This window comes from Haemorhous mexicanus, chromosome 1 (genome assembly GCF_027477595.1).
Source record: "Haemorhous mexicanus isolate bHaeMex1 chromosome 1, bHaeMex1.pri, whole genome shotgun sequence".
NCBI lineage: Eukaryota > Metazoa > Chordata > Aves > Passeriformes > Fringillidae > Haemorhous > Haemorhous mexicanus.
Genome location: NC_082341.1, coordinates 67398155 through 67424287, shown reverse-complemented (window position 1 = coordinate 67424287; position 26133 = coordinate 67398155). Strand labels below are relative to the sequence as shown.

The 26133-nt window shown below is 40.4% G+C and overlaps 1 protein-coding gene across 4 annotated transcripts in view; it reads left to right on the top strand.

Moving 5' to 3' along the window:
* Window positions 1–26133, top strand: part of HIVEP1 (HIVEP zinc finger 1) — a 121068-nt gene that overhangs the window by 35773 nt on the left and 59162 nt on the right. The window contains exon 1 of one of the 4 annotated variants that reach the window (XM_059852349.1): window positions 13996–14148. The exons of the other annotated variants lie outside the window; for them this stretch is intronic. Coding sequence (XP_059708332.1) covers window positions 14079–14148 — 70 coding nt within the window. The 5' untranslated portion in view covers window positions 13996–14078. Of the gene's footprint in view, window positions 1–13995; window positions 14149–26133 lie in introns of those variants that run through there. 4 annotated transcript variants of the gene reach the window in all.

Sequence of the window (26133 nt, the reverse complement as noted above, 5' to 3'; positions counted from 1 at the left end):
CCTTAGAGGTCTGTATCTCAGGGATTGTGTTGAGTCATACAGTTGACAATCTAAATGTAAATAATAGCTGATGTGTGTTAAAATTTGAATTTCATTAGGTGGAAGTTTTTAGACTTGAACAAATGATTATTTTTCTCACATAATGCTGTAACATGCTTACTAGATTTGACAAAGAGTGTTTCCCCTGATACAGAAATAGCAGATAATAATAAGCAAGCAGACAAGGTTATGCAGCAAGGCGGTATTTTAATCATCTTTGTTTTGGAGAAGACAGGCCAGAGTGAGGTACCTCTTAGAAACCATCTAGTTACTGATACTTGGCTTCAACAGATTGACATCATCTCAGGTAAGAAAATAACTGTTTGCTATTCCTGTCATAGACTTCTTTCAATCACTGCGACAGATGTTCTAAGCATGTTGTTCTTCTGTTAGGTTTCTTTAGCAGTAAAAATACTGGGGTCTAAATGCAGCTTAAATTGGTTGATGTACCTCGCTTAAATTTGATTCAAAATTGTGTTATACCTGGTTTAAATCAGAGTGTAATAGGAAAAAACCATTGGCAAGTCTAGTTAAAATAATTACAAGCCCAGGTAGGAATTCTTATTCAATCACATTTAAAGTTAAATGCTATCTTTTTCTAATATATCTTGCAATCTGATTTAGGATGAACCTGGATAACATAGTGAACTTCCCTTCCCCTGCTCATTATGTGGAATTACCTTAGACAAAAAATGGGAAAAGTACTTAGTTAAATAGTTCTCTTTTGTGTTATCTTTTGTGGTAGCTGAATGTTTTACATCAGAAATACACAGATTCTGTTATCCTTGTTTTTCAATGAAACGGAGTTTCATGCTCAGGAACAATTGAGGTGGCTGAGATTAGAGAGAGAACCCAGTACACATGCACAAGGTACCCATTATTCCTTTGGGGACTTTAGAAGCTGAGAAGGCTGTGGTCCTTACGACCCCCCACCCTTTCCTCTGCCAGTGAGTTCCAGTTCAAAGCCCTTTGTCGTCCTTCCTGCTCACTTGCTTCTGGGAGAGCTAACAGGATGATGCAGGCTGAGTTCTGCTGAACCTGTTGGTGGTAAATAACTCATCCTTTTCATTCTCCCACTCATTTTGTACCTAGATGATTGGTTGCTGCTCATGTGGCCAGGTTTTTGAGACCACTGGGTTGGGAGCACAGCTTCCTGCCTGGAACTGAGTCCTGGTGGTGTGACAGTAACTGCACTGGTGTGCATCCCTTCCAAGTGCAATTCCAGTCAGTGATGTTGATCAGGGGAATTCTCTTGTTTGGATACTAGCTGGCTGGAGCTTTCTGCTCCCTCTTTCTGACACGTATACCAATGAAGTTGCTGAATTGCGGTGTCTGGGACAAGGTGCTCTTTTGTTTCAAAAAATGATGAGCAAAGCAACAAAGTTCAAGGTTTATTTCATCACTTGGACTTTTACTCCAGTGATAGAGACTGGGAGTTCAGCTTTAGAAAACTGAGATCCTCAGTTCGTAATCTGTTCTTGTTTCATTGCTAACTAACGTTATTTAGTAGACTTTTAAAATAATCCTCCAAGAAGGAAGTAAATGTAGGGAGATACAGGTGCAATGATCTCCAGTGCCTAATGACACTGACTGTTAGCATCCTGTTAGCTTGTTTTTGGGGGAGGAAAGAGAAGCTTATGTGGTAATCACATGCTGCCAGTTCATTGCAGGGAATCTGGTGCCAGCAGTTACACTGTTCAAGGTCCTACTTCAGTGGGAAAACTCACAGGTGGTTAACTTGAGCATCCAATTTTGAGCCTTCACAGGGGAGAGTGGTTCATGTATGCTTTTTCTTGAAGCCATTTGGACCCCACTATGATCTCACATAAGGAGACATTTTCTTCTAGATTTGGCTTACAAATTTGGAGTTGGGATCATTCCTATTGATCTTTGGTTTCAAGCTTCTTTGTGCAGCAGTGAAGGTTGTAGTTGTTTACTTAGTAATTTCATCATCATACTTGTGTTGATTTAGTGCCCATAGGTACTTAAGCTGTGAGAATAGTGAGAAAGACTTTAACATCTATTTTTCCCCCTTTTTATTCTTATAATTAAACAGAAATCCTACAGCATTCATCCAAGGAGTCACTCTGTAAGTTCAGGGTTAATTTCACTATCCATGGACAGCTGAATGCACTTTTGGGGCTTTTTTGCAGCATGATTGGGGCCTTCTCTTAATGTTTCTATGACAATTTTATATTCAGTTGGGTCTAGAATGAAAGAACAAAAGGATTCTTCAGCATTCAAACCAGCTGCCTAGGGAAGTGGTTGAGTCACCATCCCTGGAGATATTTAAAAGATGTTTATACATGGCACTTAGGGACATAGTTCGGGGTGGACTTGTCAGCACCGTGTTAGTAGTTGGACTTGATGATCTTAGAGGTATTTCTAACCTAAATGATTAAATGGTTCTAAGATCCAACCTATTACTTCCTGAGGCTGCTCTCCTGTTTGAAGGGCTGAGTAAGGCACGTCAGGAAAGTTGTGGTATCTGAGTTTCAAACTTAATCTCTTTTGACCACCTTCCATGCCAAGTATAGGAGCATGGTGAGACCTTTAGTTCTTGAAAGGTAGATTGGTTATTTAGGGACAGACATTTGAGATTATTCGTCATTTCTTTGTCCTTATTTGTTTATAATAACAAGGCTTCCTGCTTTTAGTTCAGGATTTAGCAGGGCAAATTACTTCAAGTGAGAAGAAGTTTCTTGGAGGTGAATGTAGCAGAAGTGTTCCTGCCTGCCTGTAGCATTTGGATATACCTAATAAGGATGGGAAACACCCTGACCTTAAGGTAACCTTCTGCCCTACTACTTTGCCATCTGTCTCAAGACCTGCAAAAGATTTCACTTCTTCTAACACGCTCTTTTATCAAGGTTGTCTCCCAGAAAGGGAAAAAGAAGAGTTACGTAAGTGTTCTCCTCCAAAACTGTGTGTTATGGAATTCAACCAAGACCCTGATTTTCACTCCAGCAGAAGTCTAAAACTGGCACATACTGTTTTACAAGGTCTCTTTTCCTGTGTGTATAAAGAAAGTAAATGAACCAATAGCTTAGTATGTGGGGTAGAATATTCCTAAATAGCAGCAAAGGAGAATGGTTCTTGGGAAGAGCCACAACCACCAATTCACTAGTTAGTGAGCTTTCCTTCTCCTTCAGGGGACACAATTTGTCAGAAATCACCAGTGGAGAGCTTAGAGGAGAGGAAATGTGCTGTGATACAGAAATGGAACCCATTTCAGATATGATACCCTCCTGATGAACATTAATGATCTGCAGCAGTTGCATGTAAGGCTTGTGGCTTGTTACATATGCTTAGCTTGTCAAAAGTTTATCGGGGCATTAAGGGCAGGCAGTGTCATTTGTGCAACAGGCAGAGCTCTCTGCCTGTGGATGTAACGCTGACCTTACTTGAACTGATAAATAGCTGTCTTACCCATGACCTTTAATAGCTGAAATGTATACATCATCTACAGCCTTTTTCAGGTTTGCTTCAAAAGAGATCACTGGATAAAGCATATGTATGTATGCAGTGCTCTGTGTGATCTTCTCTGGCTTGTAACAGCACATCAAGAGAATTCCAGAGTTTAGGAGTAGCAGAGCAATCACTTTTCCATGTGCTCTTTCTTCCTCATGAAAGATATTCATTCATAAGGATGCAGAGTGTTGTGTAGCCAGCTGATCTTAAAAAAAATATTAAACACGACAGAATGTAATGTTGGACTTTATCCTCTTAATGTAAAATAAGAATTACCTTCTGTTTGCATTCTCTGGTTTAATTTGAAAGAAGACAGAGACAATATTAAAACATAATGAGGGCAATTAATTTTGTGGTTCACAGTGGCTCAGATTTAGAAGGGAAAAAACCCACCTTAATCAGCGCAGTACTTAAGGGCTCCCTGTAAGAAGGTTGTGCTTAACCTTCAGCAAACGCTTATGGGCTGCCCTGAATAGTAATGGGTTTAAGCACATGCTTAAGTGTTTTCCTGAAGGAAGACCTAAGCATCTTCTCAAGTGTTAGATTACGGCTTCATTTACCTTATTCATAAATCGCAGCATCAGAGGCAAACTTTTCTTTCATCTCTTGGCAGATATCTGGGTGTATAGATTTTTCCACCTTCGTTTGCCCTGCTTTCTGTGGCTCTCTTGCTGCAATCTGATCAGCCCAGGCTGACCTTCAGGGGTGCTCCACATGGCTCCGATTGCACGATCAAAGTCCGTACCTTGCCTTTCATCTGCCGGCTCTCTGCCCTTCCCAGGGTTATTAATTTGAAGAACTCAAAGGCACAACCCCTTTCTGCTGCGCCCGTTCCCCGGGAAGCAGGAATGGGAATTGGCGGGTTGTCCAACGGCTTGGTCAGTTTTCCATGGTGGGAGATGGGACTGGAGCGGGTTAAACCTGTACCAGCTGGCTCTTGGTTGGCTGTCGGAAATGCAAGGGGAAAAAAAAAAAAAAGAAAGAAAAAAACAAAGCAGGAGAGGAAAAAACCCCACACAAACCCTACAAAAAATATGGGGGGAGGGGAAAGAAGGGAAAAAAAAAAAGAGTGGGGAAGAAGGAGGAAACAAGAAACAGGGGAAAACAAAATAAGAAGGCAGAAAATGGGAAGACAAAAGGGGGAAAGAAAAGAGTAAACAGGGGTGTAAAGGGATTTAAAAAAATAAGAACAAAGAAAAAAGAAAATTAAATAAAAAATGGAATAAAGAAAAAAGGGCAAGGAGGGAAACGAAGGAGAAATGGGGAGAAAGAAAAAAGTATCGCGGGGGAAAGGGAGAAGAAAGAAGAGAGAAAAAAGAAGAGAAAGAAAAAGGAGGGGAAAAAAAGGGAGGGGGAAGGGTAAGGAAAAAAAAACGGGGGTGGGGGGGGAGAACACCCCGCAGGCGAGCCCGCCGCCCCCCGCGCCGGCAGGAGCCGCGGGCAGGAGCCGCGGGCCGCAGCCCCGGCCCGGCCGCCCCGAGGCCGCCGCGGGGGCCCGGCCTTGCGCGGGGCCCGGCGCGCGCCTCTTGCGTAAGCGGCGGCCCCGCCGCCCTGCCGGTGGTGCCGTTGCCATGGCGAGATAGCGGGGGAGGATTCCTGGGATCCGTAAGCCGGGGGAGAGGGACAGATTACGTCTTAACCCGTCACTCCGCGGCGCCTAACGTGATGTGGCAGGGTCGCCCAGGTGTCCCGGGGGGGTGACCCGGCGGGCAGCTCCGGGCTGTTGCAGGCATCGTTTTAAATAAAATAAAGCTGGGAGGGAGGGAGCGGGGGTGGCTCTCGGGGTAAGAGGATTAGATGCGTTCGCATGGGGGCCAGGATGAGAAAAATACTGCAGGGCTTGAGGGAGGTGGGTTTGAGGAATTGGCCTCGATGGAAACGGGAGGCATCCCTCTTTATGGACATTCCTAGTGGTTGCTGAGAACCGCCTGGCAGGTGCTGGAAGGGGATTCTTCTAATCTTCATCTGCATATTTTATTATCACATTTAGTTGTCAGCGTTTTAATCGTAAAATGTGCACATAAACACACCCTGAGAATCTCTTAAGCAGCGAGTCCGAGTACCAGCCCTATGCTGATACCGAGCCTAGATCAAATCATTGACAGATGTCTTTTACATGAATGGAAGGAATGACGGGAGAAGGCATCAGTGTCTGCTTGGGTAAGTTTCCTTTCCGTTATCTTTAATCATTATTAGTATTTTACTCCATCTCTTCCTCGGTGTCAGAGTGGGAGCAGTCAACTCTTTTGGGGTCTTCTTGTGCTTTTGATCTTCTCACTACTCTTTGCCTGCTAGAATTCCTAGAAGCAGGTGAGGATTTATTGAACCCTTTTGCCGTGGTGTCTTCTTTGTCGCTGCAAGGATGTCATTAGAGCAGGCAAAAACTTTATAAATTCCGATGTTCGATTTTAAATTTGGAAAAGATGATGTCTGGTCTAGAACTAAGTATGAAAAATACTGGTCTCCAAATTTAATGTGTTATAAACATGTTTCTTAAGAGAGCAGCCCCTACCTGTGTTAATAATAATATTCATTGCCAGAAAACAGATGTGTGTGGGGAAAAAGTCTTAAGTGAATTTAACATTCTTAAACAGTTTTCCAGCAGTGGGGTAAGAAATGTAAAAGAGAATACTACTGGGAAATGAGCTTGCGTTACACCCACAGAGCATATACTGTACATTAGTTATAACCCTGTTGTTTTTGTTGCCTGCAATTAATTGAGTAATTTCTTCCATGACTGAAACTGCAGGTTAAGCATGTTTGCTTTGAAAGCCAGTCTTCTGAATTGAGACGGCTTTTGCACTTACCATATATTAACAAGCCCTTGCAAAGTACATTTTGTGCGCTATGGTTCTGAATTCCTGAAAGGTGTCAGTGGGGGTTAATTCACTGTTACATAAACAGCCAATAACAGCTTCCGACTGTACTGGAATTGCTCTAAAATAGTTATTAACTTCAAGGCCATTATGGAGGAAAAGGCATTTCACTTTTGCAGGTATTATTTCTATGAAAAAACCAGAAATGGACTACGAGAACTCTGAACCATTGAAGTGAGGACAGTGCTGTATAAATAGGCAAAGCTGTTGTATAGCTTTACCACTGGGTTTTACAGTGGTAAAGCTATACAACAGGGCCTGACAGGGCCTTTACCTCCCAGTTATACTTGGAAACCAACAAAATCCCAACCAAGCCAGTTTTTCAGAAGCTGAGCATTTATTGTATGAAGACATTTGAGTAGAGCATCATTGCTTTAGTTAGCAAAGCCTGGCTGCGACCTGTGTGCTCGCATGCTGATATTCTGAAAAAGCAGAAGTCAGAGCTGGCATCACAAAAAGCCAAATCTTAGAGCAGTACTGAACTGTGGGAGCACAGGGGCAGCACAGAGAGCCAGACACTGAAGTTTATTGCTGCAGGGTTATGCAGCAGTTCAGCTCACTCCAGGTGGTGCAGGAAGGAGCTGAGAATCAGTTTCTGAGCTCCCTGCCCCCTGGGAAGCAGGGGTGCCTGGAGGATGGAAGATATGCCTGCAGCCATTTCTGGTGCCTTCTGGTTTTGAAACTTCCCATGGGGAATTTGGTAGATAGTTTTGTTGCTGGAGTGTTTATTTAGCAAAGCAGGCCCGGTACCTGTTGAAGCAGCCTGCAAAATTGGCTCTGTGCTCTCTGGGCATGAGCGATTGTTGTTTGCTCAGAGAACTGGAAGTGGTTGGATATGAGAACTTAGGTTGCATTTACACATCTTCGGTTGCCCCCAAACTAGCTTACACCTTGACTTTTCAGAAGCTGGAAATACTGCTTCTGCTGCATTTCTAGAAGTAAAAGAGTGCAGGAAGGGGTTTTATGTGTAATTCAGCTGGTTTTTGCATATGACTACTCATACTGACTGCTACTTTTCAAGAGATAAAGAAACTTTATGTTTTGGTTGTTTCAGCTATAGGATTTGACTTCTGTTTTTTTTAAATTCTGTGTTGTTCTGCATCACCACCAAGATATTTATTTAGGTGTCTGAGGGAAACACATGACTTGGCATTAGCTTTTCTTTTCCTTCCATCTCCCCGACCCCAAAGTAGTTCAGCCTGAAACTTGATAAGTTAATCGCAGTTACCTTGGCAAAATTATAAACAAATTAAGATGGATGAAGCCTGGCCATAAAATTATTTTGGATAGGCTGGGAAAATGCAGCTGAGAGCATTAATTGCTGCTACTTTCACTGCTACCTTTGACAGTGTAGGGTTTCAGTAAGTAATCCCTCCTTGAAGGAAGGGAAACATGCCATGTCATCTGTTTCACTTCTGAAGCCCTTCTGAAATTCCCTGGATTTATGACTTGTGTTAATCGATGTTGTGTAGGTAAATCTTTCATATTTTTGCTTCCCTGATATGGAACTAGTCTATCTCTGTATCTTTATTTTGGTATGTGTATGCTTGTCACAGGGAATTACATGTTTTTTTCATTGTTTAAAAATGGCAGACCCTTACTACAGTCAATATAGTTTAAATGGAATTAATGACATTTTAAATTAAGAAGAATTTTTGCTCATTTATCTCTTATGGACCATAATGTGATTACAACCCCCAGCAGTGCTGATGGCCTTGGAGATGATAGATGACAGGACACAGCACATACTGGAGGATCAGCTGTTAATGTTGCTTCATCCAGTCCTGCTTATGGTATGAAAAGACATTTAGGAGGTGCCTAAATGTCAATTCAACCATGGAATTTATTTAGAGAGAGATTTCAGAAGAACACCAAGCATAAATCTTGCCATATCTGCAAGTTTTTTTGTGATATTAAATCTGATGGTGCACATTTTTGTAGTATATTTTACCAAAAGTGATCCTAAACATTCGCAAGTTGTCTTTCATCCAGGAGGTGGGTAGTACAGCGAGAGTGAGAAGCAGGGATAAGGCTTTTGAATCTTAATGAAGCTAGCTCAGCCAGAGGGGATGTGTCAGGTGGGAGGCAGAGCTGTCTTTTAAGAGCCACATGGATTTCTTTTGGTGTGGTCTAAGTGTCCATTTGAGACCCTCTACTGGTTTACCATACTGTTTTGGTCTTTACTTGTTTGGGTTTTACATATTATAAAGTATATGGTTGTAAACCACGTCATACTGAACACAGTATTCATTCTGGTTGAACATCCATAGCTTATTATATGTCTTTATCATCATTGGAAGATAAATATCAGGGCTTTATGACTTAATAATAAGTTTTATCTTTAAAGATCATTTTCTAGCAGATTGAAATGGGTTGTTACCTCATCTAGGAGTTATGAGTGTGATTCTTGGGAACACCTGAGAGTTGAGTTAGCTGAATGCTGTTTTAATTGGCAGGAGATTACCAGTTTCTATGGGAAAATGAATTAGTTAAAACCCGTCACAAAGGCCTTTTGAAAATTCTCAACTGTATTATGAAGATTGTTGATTTTTAAATTAATTACTACAGGTTGGAAGAAAAGGCTACTTTCTAAATACCCCAGTTTTGCATTGTCTGTACAATAATTGGTTTACACTGTGTTTAGGAGACACATACAAAATAGTTGTGTTTTTGCAAAAGGGTTTTAGCAGTAGCTTTGTGTGGGCCCACTCTGAGACAATCTGATAAGGTCTGAAAGCCCCCCGCTGAAAACTAGGCTGGTTTAAGAGAGCTCTGGTTTGGCACTTTGGTTCATTAGCTGATTTGGAAGTCTCTGGTCTCCCTAGTTAGTATTACCTGTCAGAATGTGTAAGGGCGGGAGGAGTTTGTGGCACTCTTGGATGCAGTAATAATACCTGGTGAGACACTGGCACAGGTTGCCCAGAGAAGCTGTGGTGCCCCATCTCTGAAAGTGTTCAAGGCCAGGTTGGATGAGGCTTTGAGCAACCTGGTCCAGTGGAAGGTGTCCCTGCCCATTGGAGGGTCATGGGAGCTAGATGATCTTTAAGGTCCCTTCCAACCCAAAACATTCCATGATTCTATAAAACAGTGGAAGAAGCTGCCTTTAAAGTTTTGTGTATCATTGGAAAGGGCGCTGGTAAATGAGAAGATAGGCTCAGGAGGGCAGCCAAGGGGTTAACTCTAGAGTATCTCTAAGTAAGTAGTTGGCAATAAAGTATCTAAATATCTTTGTAAGTCTTCATGTGTGCAGCCACTATGTTCCTTAGGAATTAAGGAATTAATTATCTTTCCAATAAATTCTTGTAGTGTGGAAATCTTGTTTAATTGACTAAAATTGTAAAGTACACAGGAAGGTTGTGTTGGATGTTGGTACCAAACTCACATGTCCCATGACAAGTTCCTAAACCCAGAGACCAGACTTCCCCTCACTATGAAATTCCCTCACCTCTCCATCATCATCCCACACATTATCTTCTGCCTTCCCATCACTGAGCTATGTGGTCAAAAACAAGAATCCCCTTCCTTTTTCCCTCTTACCTTAAAAGAGGGAATTTTGGGCTTTTGGTGGGCGATTTCCTGCCTGCTGTTTTTACTGCTCTGTGCCTGGACATTTTCCAAAGCAGTCAGTCCTGACTTTCATCTCCACCCTGGGGATTCCACAGGTGCGATGGAGAAGTGAACCTTTGTGTGAGATTTGGCTGGTTTGCAGTCTCTTGCCACAGGGGAATGGAAGTAATAACAAGGGAGTTCCCACAGATAGGTGGATGTTGTGGGGTTGTGCCAGGAAGTTTTGGTTTCCTAATAAAATTGAAAGACCAATTTCTGCTTCTCTTAAAATCCTTGGGAACTTTATAGTCAGCCCGAGCACTGTCTGAATTTTGGTGAAGAATCAAGTGCTCACCTGAGACTGGAGCGTGGGGTTGGGGGAGGCGTTTCAGCTTCATCTAATTCTAATTTATTCCGTGTGAGATATTCACCTGTGTGTGCCTGCGAAGGACGGGTGGATGTTTAACAAAGAAAAAGCCCTGCATTTGGACATCCATAAATGTCACTTTACAATGGCTACGGTGTTGTTAGTGCAAAAAGCAAAACATATCCCTATTGAAATTGCTTAAAACAGGTGTATTTTCAGAAGGAGTTCCCTGAACAGTAGTAAATTTGCTCACAGATTGGAATAAGGAATAGATGTTAAATCCACTCCTAGTAAGTGTGTGCCATGCCATCCATTGTGCATTTGTCAGATGACCTTCAGAGTAGATTTGTCCTGTACTCAAACATTTACAATTAAAGCTCATTGAAATTAGATTCTTAGGACAGCATTGACATTATTTTTAGAAGAGTGACCTTGTTTTCCTTTATAATTTGTATTTAATAGGAGAAAACCATAAAAACCTAAAATGTTAGAAAACTCAAGGCTTGTAATATTTCTTAGTTTTTCAGTTTTTCTGAAATTCTCTGCATTAAATGAGGAATTTGTTGTTATAAATTTTACAGACTTTGTACTGAATTTGAATTTTCAAAGTCTGAATGGCTTCTAGTTTAAATTATTAAAAGACTTGAAATAAAGCTTTGGACAAATGTTTTTTGGGGTTTTTTGTTGTGTATTTTTAGGAAAGATGAAACTGTTCATTCCTGAAAATATTTTGTAGTGTAAAACTTGCTGAAGCTCATCCTTTCTACAAATACCTTAGATTTTGGTACTGAATTTTTTTGTCAGAATTTTTTTTTTTTTGTCAGATTCCCTCTGGCAGCATCATTTTGTCATCTCCATGGGAGCTTACAGTTTTAGGGAAAGATAGGTGTCAGCCACCATGTATTACAGATAAATGATGTGTTCTTTGGTAGTATTAGAACAGGAGAAATGGCCAGTACATCATTAAAGAAAATTGAATTTAGGATTTCAAAATCCTGGAATATCTTAATAAGAGTCCCAGTATTGACTCTGGATTTAGGAAGTTTCCATGTGCCTTAACAGTGTGTTTCCCAACCATGATGTGTTTCAATTTATTTTGCTCTGATTTTATGGATATACATTACTTGTTTTGGGGATAAATGTGAGGATAATGTGCTATATAATGCATTTTAGTCTCCAGTTGACATTTATTGTCAACCTGTTTTCTTAAAACCTATTTTTTATAGGGGAAATTTCAGATGAGAGCGTATGGATTGATATATTAGATCTGCTTCTTGTTCTGCAGGATTTGCAGTATAATACTTAAAGCCCCTTTGATAATACAGCACAGAGTTTCTTATTGGCCTGTTCAAGGTATTCCCAAAATGTGTTTGCTAGCGTGGTTTAGTGCAGCCTTCAGGTTTCCCTTGGCATTATGCCTTGAGGAAGCTTTACTGTTGCATTGTTTGTTTTCAAATTTTACTACTTAAATATTAATTAGATGTGATGTAAAGCAAAAATTTGTAAATTAACATGGCCAACCATCTCAAATCGGAGCTAGAAATGAAATATTACAAATAAAATTTTGGTTCGCTCTAAGTCTTGTTGATCTGTATGAGACAGAAGGTATCATTTCCTGCTGTGTATCTTCAGCAATCAGCAGTGAAATGGCAGACTGATTGGTTATTTACTTTTTATTTTCTCTCCCATAGATCTTTATGTCAACAGCACTCAAGCAGAGTGTAGCATGGTTATTTTTACTGTGTCTTTATTGGTTGCATAGATTAAAACATGAGCAGTTTTATGGAGGTTGCCTTTTTGCATCCTGACGACTTCATATTTGTCCTTGTCTCTATTAAAACATTTAATTTCTCTCAGACAACTTAACCTTTTTCTTCTACTTCAAGTAATGACAAGGACAAATATTTGTCAACGTCCTTTCAACATGATGCATTCACGGCTCCATCAGTATCTTGGGGGTCTGGAAGAATGTTTCTCCCCCTTCCTGTAGCCGAGGTGGTGGCCAGATGTGGGAATGCTCATCTCTGCTTCCATCTCTGTATCAGTTCTGGTGGTGATGTGCAGCTGCCCAGGCATCACCACCAGCCCTGAGGGCCCCCTGGAGAGCTTTCCTTACTGATGCACTCTCCCAAAGCCCTGGGTCGCTGTGGGAGCATGGCAAGGAGCAGGCTGCAGGTTGGGTATGTTTCACATCTTCCTTTCTCCTAAGGTATTGTTCCAGACCTCTAAGCTGTCATCAGGTATAACATAGCAATGAAGCAAGCAAATTCTACAGTACCTCCAAGCCCACTATAGTTGTGGAGTTCCACCATTTTGCTTCATATAAAATGATCGCAAATAGTGTTTGGGGAAAGAATGAACATCACCCGAATAGACACAGCAACTTTGTCAGGATGTGTAGGGTCTTGAGCACAGATATGGGGTTTGGGAATCTGCAGTGCTTGTGAAATGGAAACAGTGTTTTTTAAGAGTATGGATAAGTTAAACTTCTTGGGAGAAAGGAACTAAGTATTTTTTTCCCTTTTATATATGCAGGGCACACTGCTCCTAATCCTGCACTAGCCGACTGTGATATGAGCACCAGTGATTTCCCCATGTCTCCTTCAGGCCTGTGTGATTAAAAACCCTCGTGTGTGATTAAAATCTTACATCAGCATTGGAATGATTTGGATTCCTTCATGCTTTCAACTGTTCAGGTTGTCAGTAAAAAAGGCCTATTTCTACCAACATGTGATCAGAGATTTCTGTGTCACTCTGCCTGGCACAGACCTAGTGATGATGGATGTGACTGGTACCTACACAGAATGTTCCTGCTGTGTCTTTTCCTGACTGTGTGCCCAAAGGGAAGCTTTCCATGGTTTTTGAATGGCCTTTAGCTGAAGACTTGTTCAGGAGGCAGAAGGTATTTTAAGAAAACTGTGGTAGGTACGAATCCTGGTAATAAGGCTCTTGTGGTCTATTCACTGCTGCCTGACAGGTCTGTATTTGATTTCACTGATGGCCTTTCAAATGCAGAGTTAGATTTTTCTACATGGTATTGCAGCTGAACAATTGTAGGTATCTCCCCACAGAAGGCCCCGTTGCCTTTTCCTGGGCAAATACTCTCTTGTTTTTTCATATCCTACTCTTTCTCTTTCAAAATGAGTTGAAGTGTTTAATTTAGGAAGAACACAGTCAAGTATTTTGTGCTGTGAGATGGCAGAAGGGGTGTTTGTTCCTGGTGGTGGGGCTTGCTGGCGTAGGTGTCTTCTGTGGCTTTGGAAGGAATGTTCAGCAGATACTCGATGACCTTCTGTAGGAGGAAAATAGGTGCACAGGTGAAAATGGAGGAGGTTCTTGTGAATGTCGAGGTCTCTTGCAAGTCTGGAGCTCAGCCTACGTTTCAGTACATAGGGAGAGATTTGTGCTGCCAAGAAATTAATGTCTCTTTTACTGGGATAGTGAGGGTCTCTGTGCACCACATTCAGAGCGCTTCTATGGCTTTGCTTACATGGACCTAGGTTTGAAAAAAGCAAAAATGTTCCAGCTGGAAAGGAACTGATTTTTGTTTAAAAAAAAAAAAAAAAAAAGGCCTTGGAGTGCCTTGGGTGTGTTGGGTAATTGTGTACTCGAGAAATGCACTTACATAAGTGAAGACACTCCTGTAACCCTCGCCTGCCAGGAAGGCAGGCGCTGCAGAAAATCCACTCATTGCAGAAGAACCTCCAGTAGGTGCAAAAGGGGAGGAGAACCTTTGTTCTTTGTGCTGTGTTTATTCACAAAGAGAAGTTGTCTTTGGCATGTGTGCTTGGCACCAGAGGATTCCCGTTTTTTATCCTGCGGAGCTGCTTTTTCTTGTCGGTGTTGCGGGTAGGTTTCCTTTCCTAGCGCAGAAGGGGAGAGGTGGGTATTTTCCATAGTTCATCACAAGGCTTCCTCCCTGCTGGCTGAAAGAGCCCAGCAAAGCACCTTCTGGAGGCAGGGTAGAAGTCAGAAGCAAAGTCCTGGACAGCAGCTCTGGTGGATTCCATTCCAGCGCTGTTTGATGAGAGAGGGGAAAGATACGGGAGGATGTAGAGGCGGCATGCGGCAGGGCACAGGTGGCAGGGTATCTGTCTGTGTTCCCTAGGTCAGTAAGGAAAGCCCACACAGATGGGGAGGGACTTTATACAAGAGCATTAGTGATAGGACAAGGGGTAATGACTTTAAACTGAAAGAGGGTGGATTTAGATTAGATATAAAAAAGCAATTCTCTACTGTGAGGGTGGTGAGACATTGGAACAGGTTACCCAGAGAGGTATTAGGTGCCCCATCTCTGGAAACAGTCAAGGCCAGACTGTATGGGGCTCTGAGCAAGCTGATCTTGTGAAGATGTCCCTGCTCATTGCAGGGGATTGCATTAGATGACCTCTGAAGGTCCCTTCCAACCCAAACTATTTTATGATTCTGGCACATGCTCAGTAAATATGGTCCTAAGCCTTCACTAGCAGACTGTGATATGAACAGCATTGATTTCCAGATCTGCCTCTCATGCTTAACAGTGTGAATTTAGGGTAGTTCTAAAACAAGGACGCTTTCTGGGCAAAACTAGGCTATACTGTATTTACCAAGTAAGCACATTTTCCATTAATGTAGTTTATAAAATGTACAAACAGGCCTTAGTGTTTGCTTACATTGCTCATGGTACAAATGTCAAATTTAAATGCATGTGAAACTTTATTTCATATGTTTATTTCAAATGTAATTTGATTTTACTGTGAAAACATTTCAGGAGTTAAGTTTGAGATGTGTGACAGAACAGCAAAGATATTTAATACTTAGCTTAATTTAGAAAAATGACCTTTCGGAGGAAAAAACTGTGCTTGTCAAAAATATACTGATGAATTAATTTCTTGTGATGCCAGTGTGATAGCTGACTTTTGAGAGTAACCTTAAAGATAATGAGTTTTATTTTTATCTTAGATCTATCTGATTGTAGTGCCTCTCACAAATCAAGTCACTTTACTTTCTATGGCTATAAATACATAGCAAAATTTGGAAGCAAAAAAGAGCAACCAGAAAAAAACCCCAAACCAAAAAAAACAACTCTATCAAAATTAAACCAAATCAGAGCAATGCAAATCTGACTGACCAGTGTGGATGCATACTTGGGATTTTAAAAATGATATTGTAGTTGTAAGATCGGTATCCCCTTTCACCACCACCTCCCCCACTCCCCATAAACCACCCTTGCAATGCTATCTAGAAATACCAGCATTGTCATCAGTTTTTAAATGTCCCTAATAGAAATGTGGTAGCAATGCTGCCTTAGAAAATACTAACTTTGTTTCCAGAGACATGTCAATGACTTTTATTTTGTAAAAATCTGCAAGGAATTTGAAAGCAGTTTAAGTACTTGTAGATTTCTGACTGCTTAAATTGATTTATGTTTAGAACCTAATCTTGCTCACTTTGACAAAGCTGGCAGCTTCAGTGGGTTTATTTGTGCAGATAGAGTGAGAAAGATTCAGCTTTTGATATAAATACTTTAGCTTTCTGGTTTCTGAGAACTATTTTCTTACAGTTAATTATGCATTCTTAAAAATGTGTACATTCATAGGCATATGTAGAGGGAGACATGGCAGCTTAGTTTGCAAAATATTGAGCTTCATTTTGCCTATCAATGTTTTTCATTTTAGTCAGAACAATCTCCAAAACGTTAAGACAGATCAAGACTTAGAAGTCATGTCATATATATTGTCACATGTAGCATTGTAAACTGTATAAGCATAGCTATTACTGGAACATCAGTATGTTTCAAAACATTATTTTAAATATTTTCTCTGGGTTGGTTCAAAGAGGTCCTTTTAGGTTCATTTTGGGAAGGACAGATGTCAAAACAGAAGGTTTGTGTTCTTGTGGGCCATGGGTGGCTGTCAGGTGGAGGGGAGAGCGTGGAGATGACTCAGCCTGGATGGGCCTGGGAATGGGTTTGTGAAAGCTAAAATATTGCAAAACAAAAATTCCTTTCCATGCTTGAATTATATTAACTGAGATGGTTTGAAATAAAGTGGTGGAACTTGAAACAGCTTACAAATTTAAAAGTCTGTATTGTTTAAAAGAAATACTACAGTGACAGTGATGAGGTGTGCTTCTGACTACAGCTGAAGCGTTTGTATCAGCAAACAGGAGAATGTGAATTCATCAGTCTACGAGTTTGCAGTTTGGGTGAGATGCAACCATAAAAATGCATGGTAAAACCACAGGAGTTTACCTTAATCATTAAATTTGAGCTGTATTTTAATTTTCTTGTGTAGAAATGTCATCTTAGATATTTGGGTTGAGTATCAAGTTTGCTGAAAATACCTTTTGCTGCAAGCTGCTGTTGAAAATAGAAACACTCCTCTTGCTAGTTTGATCACTGTGGTTGTGATGGAGTTGGTGAGCAGCAGTCACTGTCGTGTTTTGGTGGTTACACTGAGGTCACTCCCAGCTAGGCTTGGCTGAGCATTTTTGGTAATGTTGCAAGTATAATCCAGCTTTGCAGCAGCAAACTTACTGTAGTTCTGTGGTGATCTCCTTTTGGGTGGTAGTTTCTTAGAATAGCTTTAGTTATTGTTGGAACGGTGGCAAGTTTAAAAGAGTATTGCATGCATGTAATGGTATTTCATCTCAAGCAAAACAAAGGATGTCAGTTTCTAAAGCAACCAGAATTATTTTTAACTCTTTCCTCAGTTCTTTATAACAAATTCAGAGTGATTCGTTGGGATCCTGTCTCAAAGTGACTCCTGTAAACTTTCTAAGAGAGAATAACAAGGAGTTCAGTGGGCATTTTTGCAAGAACCAGCTGTGGACCGTGGTATTTTGTTTTGTGGATTTTTTAATATTTAGGCACTGCAGTTAGTAGCTGGATGGTGTTCTGAAAGTCACATTTCATCTTCATTGAGAGTGTTATCCGTTTTCCCTTACCTAGGGTGTCTTCTTCTTAGTAAAGAAAGTGCTGAGATTGCCCAATACCCAACTTCAGTATTCCAGGACAAAAGCACAGGAGCTCATATCTCGTTGTGTTTTGAAGTGTTTCTCAAACAGAATTGATCAATTAATTCATTTGCAGTGGGAAAGCTAAATCTCAAACACATGCATTTTAAATATCTGCCTGAAAGCAGGGAGGAAATGGGAGCTGAGATAAATTGGTACCACAGAATTGGTGAGAAGTTCAACTCATAAGACCTACAACTTGACCTAAGAAGTAAGAGTTACAAAGCTTCACTTTGGTCTTCCATTCCACCAGTGCTCAGTTTGACCTTCCCTGTATCATTTATTGTTTAATATGCCCTTATTTCAAATATTCCTCACCTCTCTGTAAATGAAGCTGCTGTAAACTTTCAGACTCTTCTCACTGGGAGTCATCTGCAGGCTTGTAAGTGTTTGTATTGCTCTTTGAACTTTTTTTATTTCTGATATAGTTGTATTGTCTGTATTTTTCCTGAAGCAGCCTAATATTTTATCTGCAAAGACTAACCCTTCCTACAAAGAATTTAAAAAATAAACCAGCAAAGTGCTCAGGAATGAACTTTATGTGCTATGTGGTTATTTTCAGAGAGTCATCAAGACCTGCAGGTCAGTTCTTCAGCACCACAGACCAAAAGGTCATAAATTGAATGTTATGAGTAGTTTAAAAAGGTACAGGGATTTGACCTATTTCTTTCTTTATGTTTTTCAGTGCTTTGACTGTGGCTTTTTACCTTAGCATTCTTGTTGTAACACAGCATTCCAGGTACAAACACTTTCCCATAGTGCAGAGTTTAGGCTGCTAATGTGCTGGTTGGGTTGCATTCCTCCAGCTGTCCTGTAAGGAGGTGACTCGCAAGGCACCATATGACAGCCTGCAGTTCAGCCAGGAATTAAGCCAGGAGATTAAACTATCTGCATGCTCAGAACTATATCCTGGTAATAATTTTCAAACTCTGTCTGTTTTTCCATATTTAAATCCTAATTTTTCAAGGGGTATTTAATGAGTGCCACTGGGTTTGTCCTTGCTTTTGTACTAAATTTGGAGTGATAATTTCCAAATCTTTTGTTTACTGTAGCATGTGAGGTACTGAAATTAGAGCCACCAAAATCTTAAAGATCATCTAATAGGGGTGTGAAAATTTTATCTAGTTGATAATTGGTAATTATGGTTGGATTCTGTTACTGAATCCTGGCTTGAGTTGTTAATGAATAGTAATTTGAATAAAGCGTAATTTCTGGAAGTTCTTAAAAATAAAACTGTCTCAGTTTAATATGGTTGGAAGTAATTACTAAAACGGTTAAATGAAAACTGAAGTATTTAAACACCTAAACCATAAACTTGATATGAACGAAAAGGGTGTGGGGTGTATTGTTGACTTTTGGATGTGGTTGGTTGATTTATTCTTTTATTTGTCTCTCTGAAAGTATTCTGTGCTTAAAATATATTCTACAGCATGAAACCAAAAGCCAAATACTTGACAATCTATAAGAAATTGGTTAGTCTTGTCTCAGGATTAACCCAAGATTATTCAGTTTGTATTTGTGAATTGTAGAAGCTGTACAGAAAGACTGCCAAAGATATGAAAGCATCAGGTCATCTGCTGTAAGAGTATTTATTTTAATTAAATTTAATCACTGATAAAATATTGTCCAGTGTTTTGTTAAAAAGGGAAAGGAGATGGGAAATCATGTGTTTAGTATTTTCCTAATTGCTGTGATTTCTCCTAAGTAGATTCCTCAAAATATGAACTGATCTATCATTTTGTTGGGAAAAAGAAAGTGAAAGAAGCAAACCATTTCAGTGCATCATTTCTGCAATGTAGCCTCTTTTTATATGCCTTGTATTGTACTTAATAACATTTTTCTTCTTTTTTTCCCTGTGCTATCTTTTATGCTGCCTTTTTCTCCTATGTCCTTTCCTTCTCTCATCAGTCTCCACATGGAGCAAACTTTCTATTTTTGAGAACCATAAAGAAAGGAAAATGAGGTCTCCCTCAAGTCCAAGCCATCAGAAGCCTTTGACCTACTATAGTTCACATGGGCAATAACAGATCTGTGCATTTGGTGGATGCCCACGACTCACAGCCCTAAATATCAGCACCAGTTGAATCTGGTGACAATAGGTGGGAGAAACTTGGTCTTGCTGCTGTGATTCTTGGCTGAGGAGGGGTTGGCAAAAGAGAAAACCTGAGAGAGGCTGAGGAGCACGAATCCCAGCTATTCTCCTGTTTCTTCTGCACTAGCAAATCCAGTCTTTCCAGCAGTTCTGTGTGATGATTTTTAACAACGAACAAAGTGAACTCGGAGAAGATTATAAGTGGCGAACAGTAAGTCCTAGGGAAGCAACATTTCTTCCTTGCACGCCATCACTGGTATTTCTTAACGTGGTTGAAACATTCAAGATGTAAGCTTTAGTGAGAAGTTGGCCGAGCCTTTTCCCTCAACACAGCTCCAGGTGCTCAGGCCCGGGAGACTCAGTGGTTTACAGGTCACTGTGAACCTCCTCAGAGAATAGAAATCAGAGAGCAAGAGAGGTCATCCAGTTGGCTTTATTCTCTGTCCTCCTTCCCTTCCTTATGCAAGTGAAGTTTCCAATGTTACTTTTCTTCCTATTAACCATGCACAATTTTTGTCTCAGTTAGCCTTTCTCTGCCAGGAAACATGGAAACTTCAAGTAGCAATTTATTTTAGCTAAGCTGTTGGAAAAAAAAAAAAAGATAACTTCTGTAAATAGGTGCAACATTTAAAACTGAAATAAACAGATTAGAGTATATATAGGGGTAGGGAGGACATGCCCTTTAAAATCTGAATACTTCAGGAAATTTGGGGCTGTTTCTTGAATCATTAATTTTAGTACTACCAAGAAAATGTCCAAACAAACTTAATAAAAACAAAACCAAAAAGCAGTTTCAGGACATTCTACTGGGTTTTTGTTTTCATTGTTTTAGTCAAGTGTCACATTCTGATCATCTCTTCTCCCACACACCAAAGTTTCCAGAAGTCATTGTTCCAACAAAACAAAAAAAATCTTACTGTAAATGAGTTAATAAAGTTGGATGTAATTCTTTCTACTCTATTAGAAAGAGTAGAATGTGGCATGGGGTTGACTAATGTGAAATCTTTATGTTAAAGGCCAAAAAAAAAAAAATTCTTTGAGGACTTGAAATTGTTGGCTGTTCACTTTGGCACATGGTTGTTGAAGTAAGCTCCCTCCAGGATGAATTGTTCACTTCCAAATGCAGGATCAGGATGGTGTGTGCAGCAGCTTGCTGTGGCTTTCTCCCCCACGTTCCTCACCGCCCCCTCATCTTCAATCAGACAGCACAAAATTGAGCGTGAATTCTAAATAAAACAGAGAAAAAACACTTGGGTGATGTTCACATTGCAGAGTGCCATCATTTCGTAGGTGTTTAAGAAGTAGCTCATTAATTATCTTCCTAAGCTTGCAAGTACAGAAAGAAAATTTCACCGCTAAGCCTAGAAAAAGAGGAGAAGAGGGCTGGGTTTTCAATTGGTGTAGATTTTACTTGTTGGGGTTTTTTTTATAATAATTCATAGTAGCTTGCTGTTCCATTGCAGTAGGAACTGTACTTCTTGTGGGATGAGGTGAATGTGAATTGATGTATAAAATTTTTTCTTTATCTTTCAAAACACTTCATAGCACAATAATAATACACTTAACTATCGGCACTGCCATATTTGTTTTCTATTATTTATTTACTCAACAAAACCTTCTCAGCTACTTGTACTAACTAGGATTAGGATTTTTTGTATAAAAGTCAATGAGTTAAATTTACAGCGCCAATATTCCAGAATATATTTTTTCAAGACCTGATTTCTTATCCAAGGGTATCTTGGATATAATCAAAAAAGGAATGCCAGGTACTTCAGCCTCCTTTCTTTTATTTCCTGGGAGGGAATGTATTATCTTTCTTGGAGGGGGAGAGAAACGGCATTTCAGCGTTTTTTTTCAGATTTCGTGTTGATTACCAGCTAGGACAAATATTTATAAAACTCCCAGCCCTCCTCAAAGAGAAAGAAAGAAAAATCATTTTGGTTGGGACTCTGCTTTGGAAGATTGATTAAAGATTTCACTGTTCTATTCCCTTTCTGTATAAATTCAGTTGTCTCCATTCCCTTTTACTCAATTTGTATGATCTAAGCTCTTTTGACTTCTTGCAGTGGTCAGGGACAAGGGCACTGCTGTCCACGTGGGTGAGCCAGGCTGGGCAGGGTGCCTGTGGGTAGGGCCAGGAGCAGGGAGGCTGCGGCAGCGGTGGCCCTGGGGCCAGCCTCCCCTCTTGGCTCCCTGGACCAGCTGGAGCAGGCATGGAGGAGGAGAGACAGAGCTGGCTGTGTAGGAGACAGGTTTTAACAAGTACTCTGGGACCAGCACAAGCCTGCTCCAAGCAGAGATCTTTTTGGAGAAGAGAAGCATTGGGGAGCTTGAAAATGGCTCATGTTGTTTGTAGGGTAACCAGCTTGGTGCTTAAAGCCGAGCACAGCTTTAGCAGGCTGGTGTGTAGTTGTGACCAGAAATTATCCCTTCATAATGGTGTGAGCTGTCCTTTCAGTACTGAGTATCTCCCTGGCACACCTGATTTCCTCACTGAAAGCCTGCTGATTGGTCCCCTCCTTCCCCAAGTCATTCCTTTAGGTGTGTCTAGGAAAATTCGGGTGATGTAGGGTAGTCTCCACACAGCTAACTTGCTCTGCTTAGGGTCTGCCTAAAGCCAGGTAGGGCATGATCAGTTTCTAGAGAGATGGTTTATCCTCACTCCTGCCATCTTTGTCAGGAATAGCACATGGGTTGGAAAAGACCCAAGTGCTCATTGGGATACTTTAGACCTAGTTTTTGACTCTTGAAGGAGAATGGGAGCAGATAGAGGAAAGCAGTAAAATCAGTCACTGAAATGAGGTATTGGCTTCATATGTATATTTATTACTACCAATTTGTAATTTGCACAGAGAAAAGAACGTGAACTCCCTAGGGTTGTTTGGTTTGTAAGCCTCTTAGAGTGGCTAACACCCTGTTTGTGGCTGCAGTGCATTGTTAACATAAAAAATGTCATATCTTTGTGCCTTTGCTAAAGTTCTGTGTTTCAGATACATCTAATTCTACATCAGCTTGTACTGAGTATCTTTTCAAAGGTGTTTTTCATTTTATGAATCCGGTTTCTGATGTTTTTTTCACTTTAAAGCTGTAGCTAGTAACATTTTATTTGGCATGTGAAATTCAGGGCAAAAATAGAAAATTACTATGGAAAAATAAGCTTACAAAGTCTGTAGAGCAAGGTCTAGTATAGCAAGTGAATTGTGGATTTTTAAGTTTTTTGGTTTTTTCAGTGAGCACTAAGACTCACTGATGCTAGTATGACAGTTCATATGTTATACTGACATTAAGACTTACTAAGTTCTTGGAAAAACAAGTAAGCAAAAAAATGAGATACCTTTGTCAAGTTAATGAAAAGCTTTGACTTTGAGTTTAATGTTCAGTCATGCCAAAAGAGTGATTTTGAATTCGAAGGTGTGATTTTGCAGCCCTGTTGGAAGGGGATTTACCGCATAGCATAAGAAGGCAGCTGCCCTTCAGCACAGAAAAGGCCCCAAGCTGTGTGTCAGAGCCGCTCCAGTTGTTGCCGTATTACACGAAGATGCTCCAGCACAGGTGGGAGCTGGTGAGGAAGGAGTGGGCAGGGTGGCTGGAGGTAGCGACCCAGAGGCGCTTTGTACTTTGGGCTGTACATGGTGAAGGGATGGCAGTGTTTGGGCACTCCTGATTTTAAAGACAGGTTGGAAATAAGAGCAAAGTTTTAAAGAAGACACAGTACCAAGTGGATTCCCCCAACATACCCCAGTAGAAAAATCCCTTGTGTGTAAATTTACTGAGAGGCTGATATTTACACATTTTGCAGTCAATACCTGCTCCTTAGCAGACAAACATTGCCTTCTGTTTTACAGTTAATAGAAATGTGCTACTGTCGATTCCCATTCGCTTGAGTGATCCAGGAAAAGAGCAGGAATAGTGAAATGACAGTGTTACTGATTTGATGGAAGTTATCAAGGGAGGTGAAGATGAAGATGCAAATGAAATTGCAAAGGAATTCAAAATGACATTAGGTTGCTGTGCAACCAAATTGCAGAAATGACAAATTAAATTCAGGGCAGATAAATGTGAAGTGATGTCCACAGGAAAATTATTTAAACTCTTTATTTAAATTGAGTTGCTTGTTAACACTTGGGCATGAGATCTTGGGGTCATGTATTTGTGTGGCAAAGTCAACTGTATACTCGCTATCTGTCAAGAAGCAAATAAAGCATTAGGAATATTTATGGCAGTAGTACAGAAAAACATATCTGTCATGGTAGCATCTGTGGTATGCCTTCATCTGTAACAGTGGGATCGATTCTGATGTCTTCCTTCTAATTGTCTTTCCCCTCTTCACTTCCACCTCCAAAGAGGATAAAATAGCACTGCAAAAGCTGCCAGAGGTCATAAGTCTGTTGAACAGTTTTTTGTAAGGAATGACTCAAGTAGATGAGGCCGTCTGGAGTTTGAAGAAAGATGTGAAAGGCTTACATAGCTTCAGTATGAAAAGCTCCCATGGATTCAAATGATATTTGGAGAAACTAATGTAGGAATAATCTGTGGGACCCATGAAGTTCAAGAACAGCTCCTGGGGCTCACTTCAGAGCTGCCTGGTTTCCGAATCTGCAATTTACTCTTCTGCTTTTCCCTCAACTTATGCTGTCAGCTTCTGTTGGAGGCAAGATGTTGGGCTGGACTTCTGGCTTGTCTTGTGGGCTTTCGAGTTGTTTTGGTTTCTTGTTAGTCATAAAAAACTTCCTTTTTCCTTAGCTAGCAGTACTTTTTATTGTCCATCTTAATATCAGGTAATTGTAAGAGCTTCAGTATCCAAAGTCCTACTAAAGATCTCATATTTTAAACCATTTCTGTAGACACCTTAGAATATCAGGAAAGAGAAAATTTTTAAGGGTATATGCTAATCTTAAGAAAATTAATCTCTGCTTAAACAGGGTTGTTGGTGCAGTAGGTTCCTTATGCTGAATGAATCTACTTACCTGATGTCTGCCTTGTAAACTCAATAGTGTTTGAGGAAGTCCAGAAATAGAAGAAGAAATTACAGAAAGTTTGACCCCTCAGAGAACTTGCAGAAAGCCTCACTGTTGTCTCAGGTGATGAAACACCAACTCTTGGTGTTGTTCTACCTGTTGAACGAGTTTTGTGCCTTTTTGTGTTGAGCAAGCCCTCCTTCGCCAGCCATGCAGCTGGGAACAAGTGCTTTTGGAGTATCAGACAGATGCATGGAAACTTTTTCTCCTGTTTGGCTGGGGAGTGGCTGACTCCACTGTTTGTTGCTTTGGTTTAGGATCTGCATTTGAGAAAATACAGAATTTAATGAAATCTTTTGGGCTCCACATATTATTATTTTTTATGTTTCCAGTGAGTAGAAAAGCTGTCAGTTTGGTTTTTAATGATTTTTTTTTAATGATTTCTGTTGTTTCACTGGCAATTTATTCAATTTCTGTGTGAGACTTAAATATAGATAGATAGATAGATAGATAGATAGATAGATAGATAGATAGATAGATAGATAGATATAGATATATCATTGAAAATCTCACTTTTTTCCCATTTGGGGACAACAGATCATAAGGCCAGTAAACTGCCAAGGGAGGGAACCTGTGTCAGTGCAGAAGGTATGAAGGTGCTCCTAGCTGCAGCTTGGACAAGGTGGTGAACTACAGCAACTCATGGCTTTAATATTATAACTACTAACACCGATACTGGGTTAGGTATAGAAAAAACACCCAGAAAGCCAAAACTTGTGAGCAGTGAATACCCTAGAGGCTGTTAAGTAATTATTATGCAGATTTTAGTGATAATAATCACCCTGTCCTAGGTTGGCAGCTGAAATTTGGCAGTGGGATAGAACAATGCCCTAGGATCAGCATAGCAATGGGGTAATTATTGTGCTAGATGGCTAATTAGGAGCTATGCAAATGGAATGCAATCAGTACTTGTGTTCGTAATTCGGTACCGGAGGGAGGCAATGTGTAAAGAAATTATCTCTGGCGACTCAGCTGGGTGCTCTCAGAAGCACACACAGGACTCAGGATCACCTGGCTTAGTGGGGCCGGTGGAAAAGGAACTAGCCCTGGCAAGTGCCACCCTTGTGCGTTGGCTTACGCAGGCTGAGAAGGTGCCAGGCAGGAGGTATTTCTGAAGATACTTCACCTACACTTCTGAAATTTTATGCTTGGCAGCTACTGTGCCTCTCCCCACAGGTGCCTCGCTGTTTGCTGTATCCTTCTGGAAGGCAACAGTCATCCAAAAATTCTCTTCCTCCCCACCCCCTCCTGTGCTCAGTTCTTAATGAATTTAGAAGCCTCATAATAAAACTTCAAATCATGGAAACAAACAAACAAACACAAGTTTGAAAGCTCCCCAATAACAAGTAAATGACACAGGGACAGAGTTTGGGTTCATATGTAAAGTGCTTATGTAATTTATGCACATACACCTTGCCAACCTCATCAGGAGCCCTTACCATATTTGAGTAATATATGTGATGGCAAGGATAAAGCCTTTATATATTTAATTTGTATTCAGCCTTTGCATTGACTGTTTATGCAGTACAGCTGATCAGTGCTGGTACAAATTTAAACTGGAGATTATAGATTGTATTTTCAAATATACGAGCCTCTTTTTTTCTTAAAATGAAGAATAGTAAAAGGAAGATTTTCATTTTCTGTTTTCAACAGGGTTATATAAAGTATCTGTCATGAGTTCTTCATTTTTAAATGCAAATAATTATATATGGCAGGGAGTATGATGAG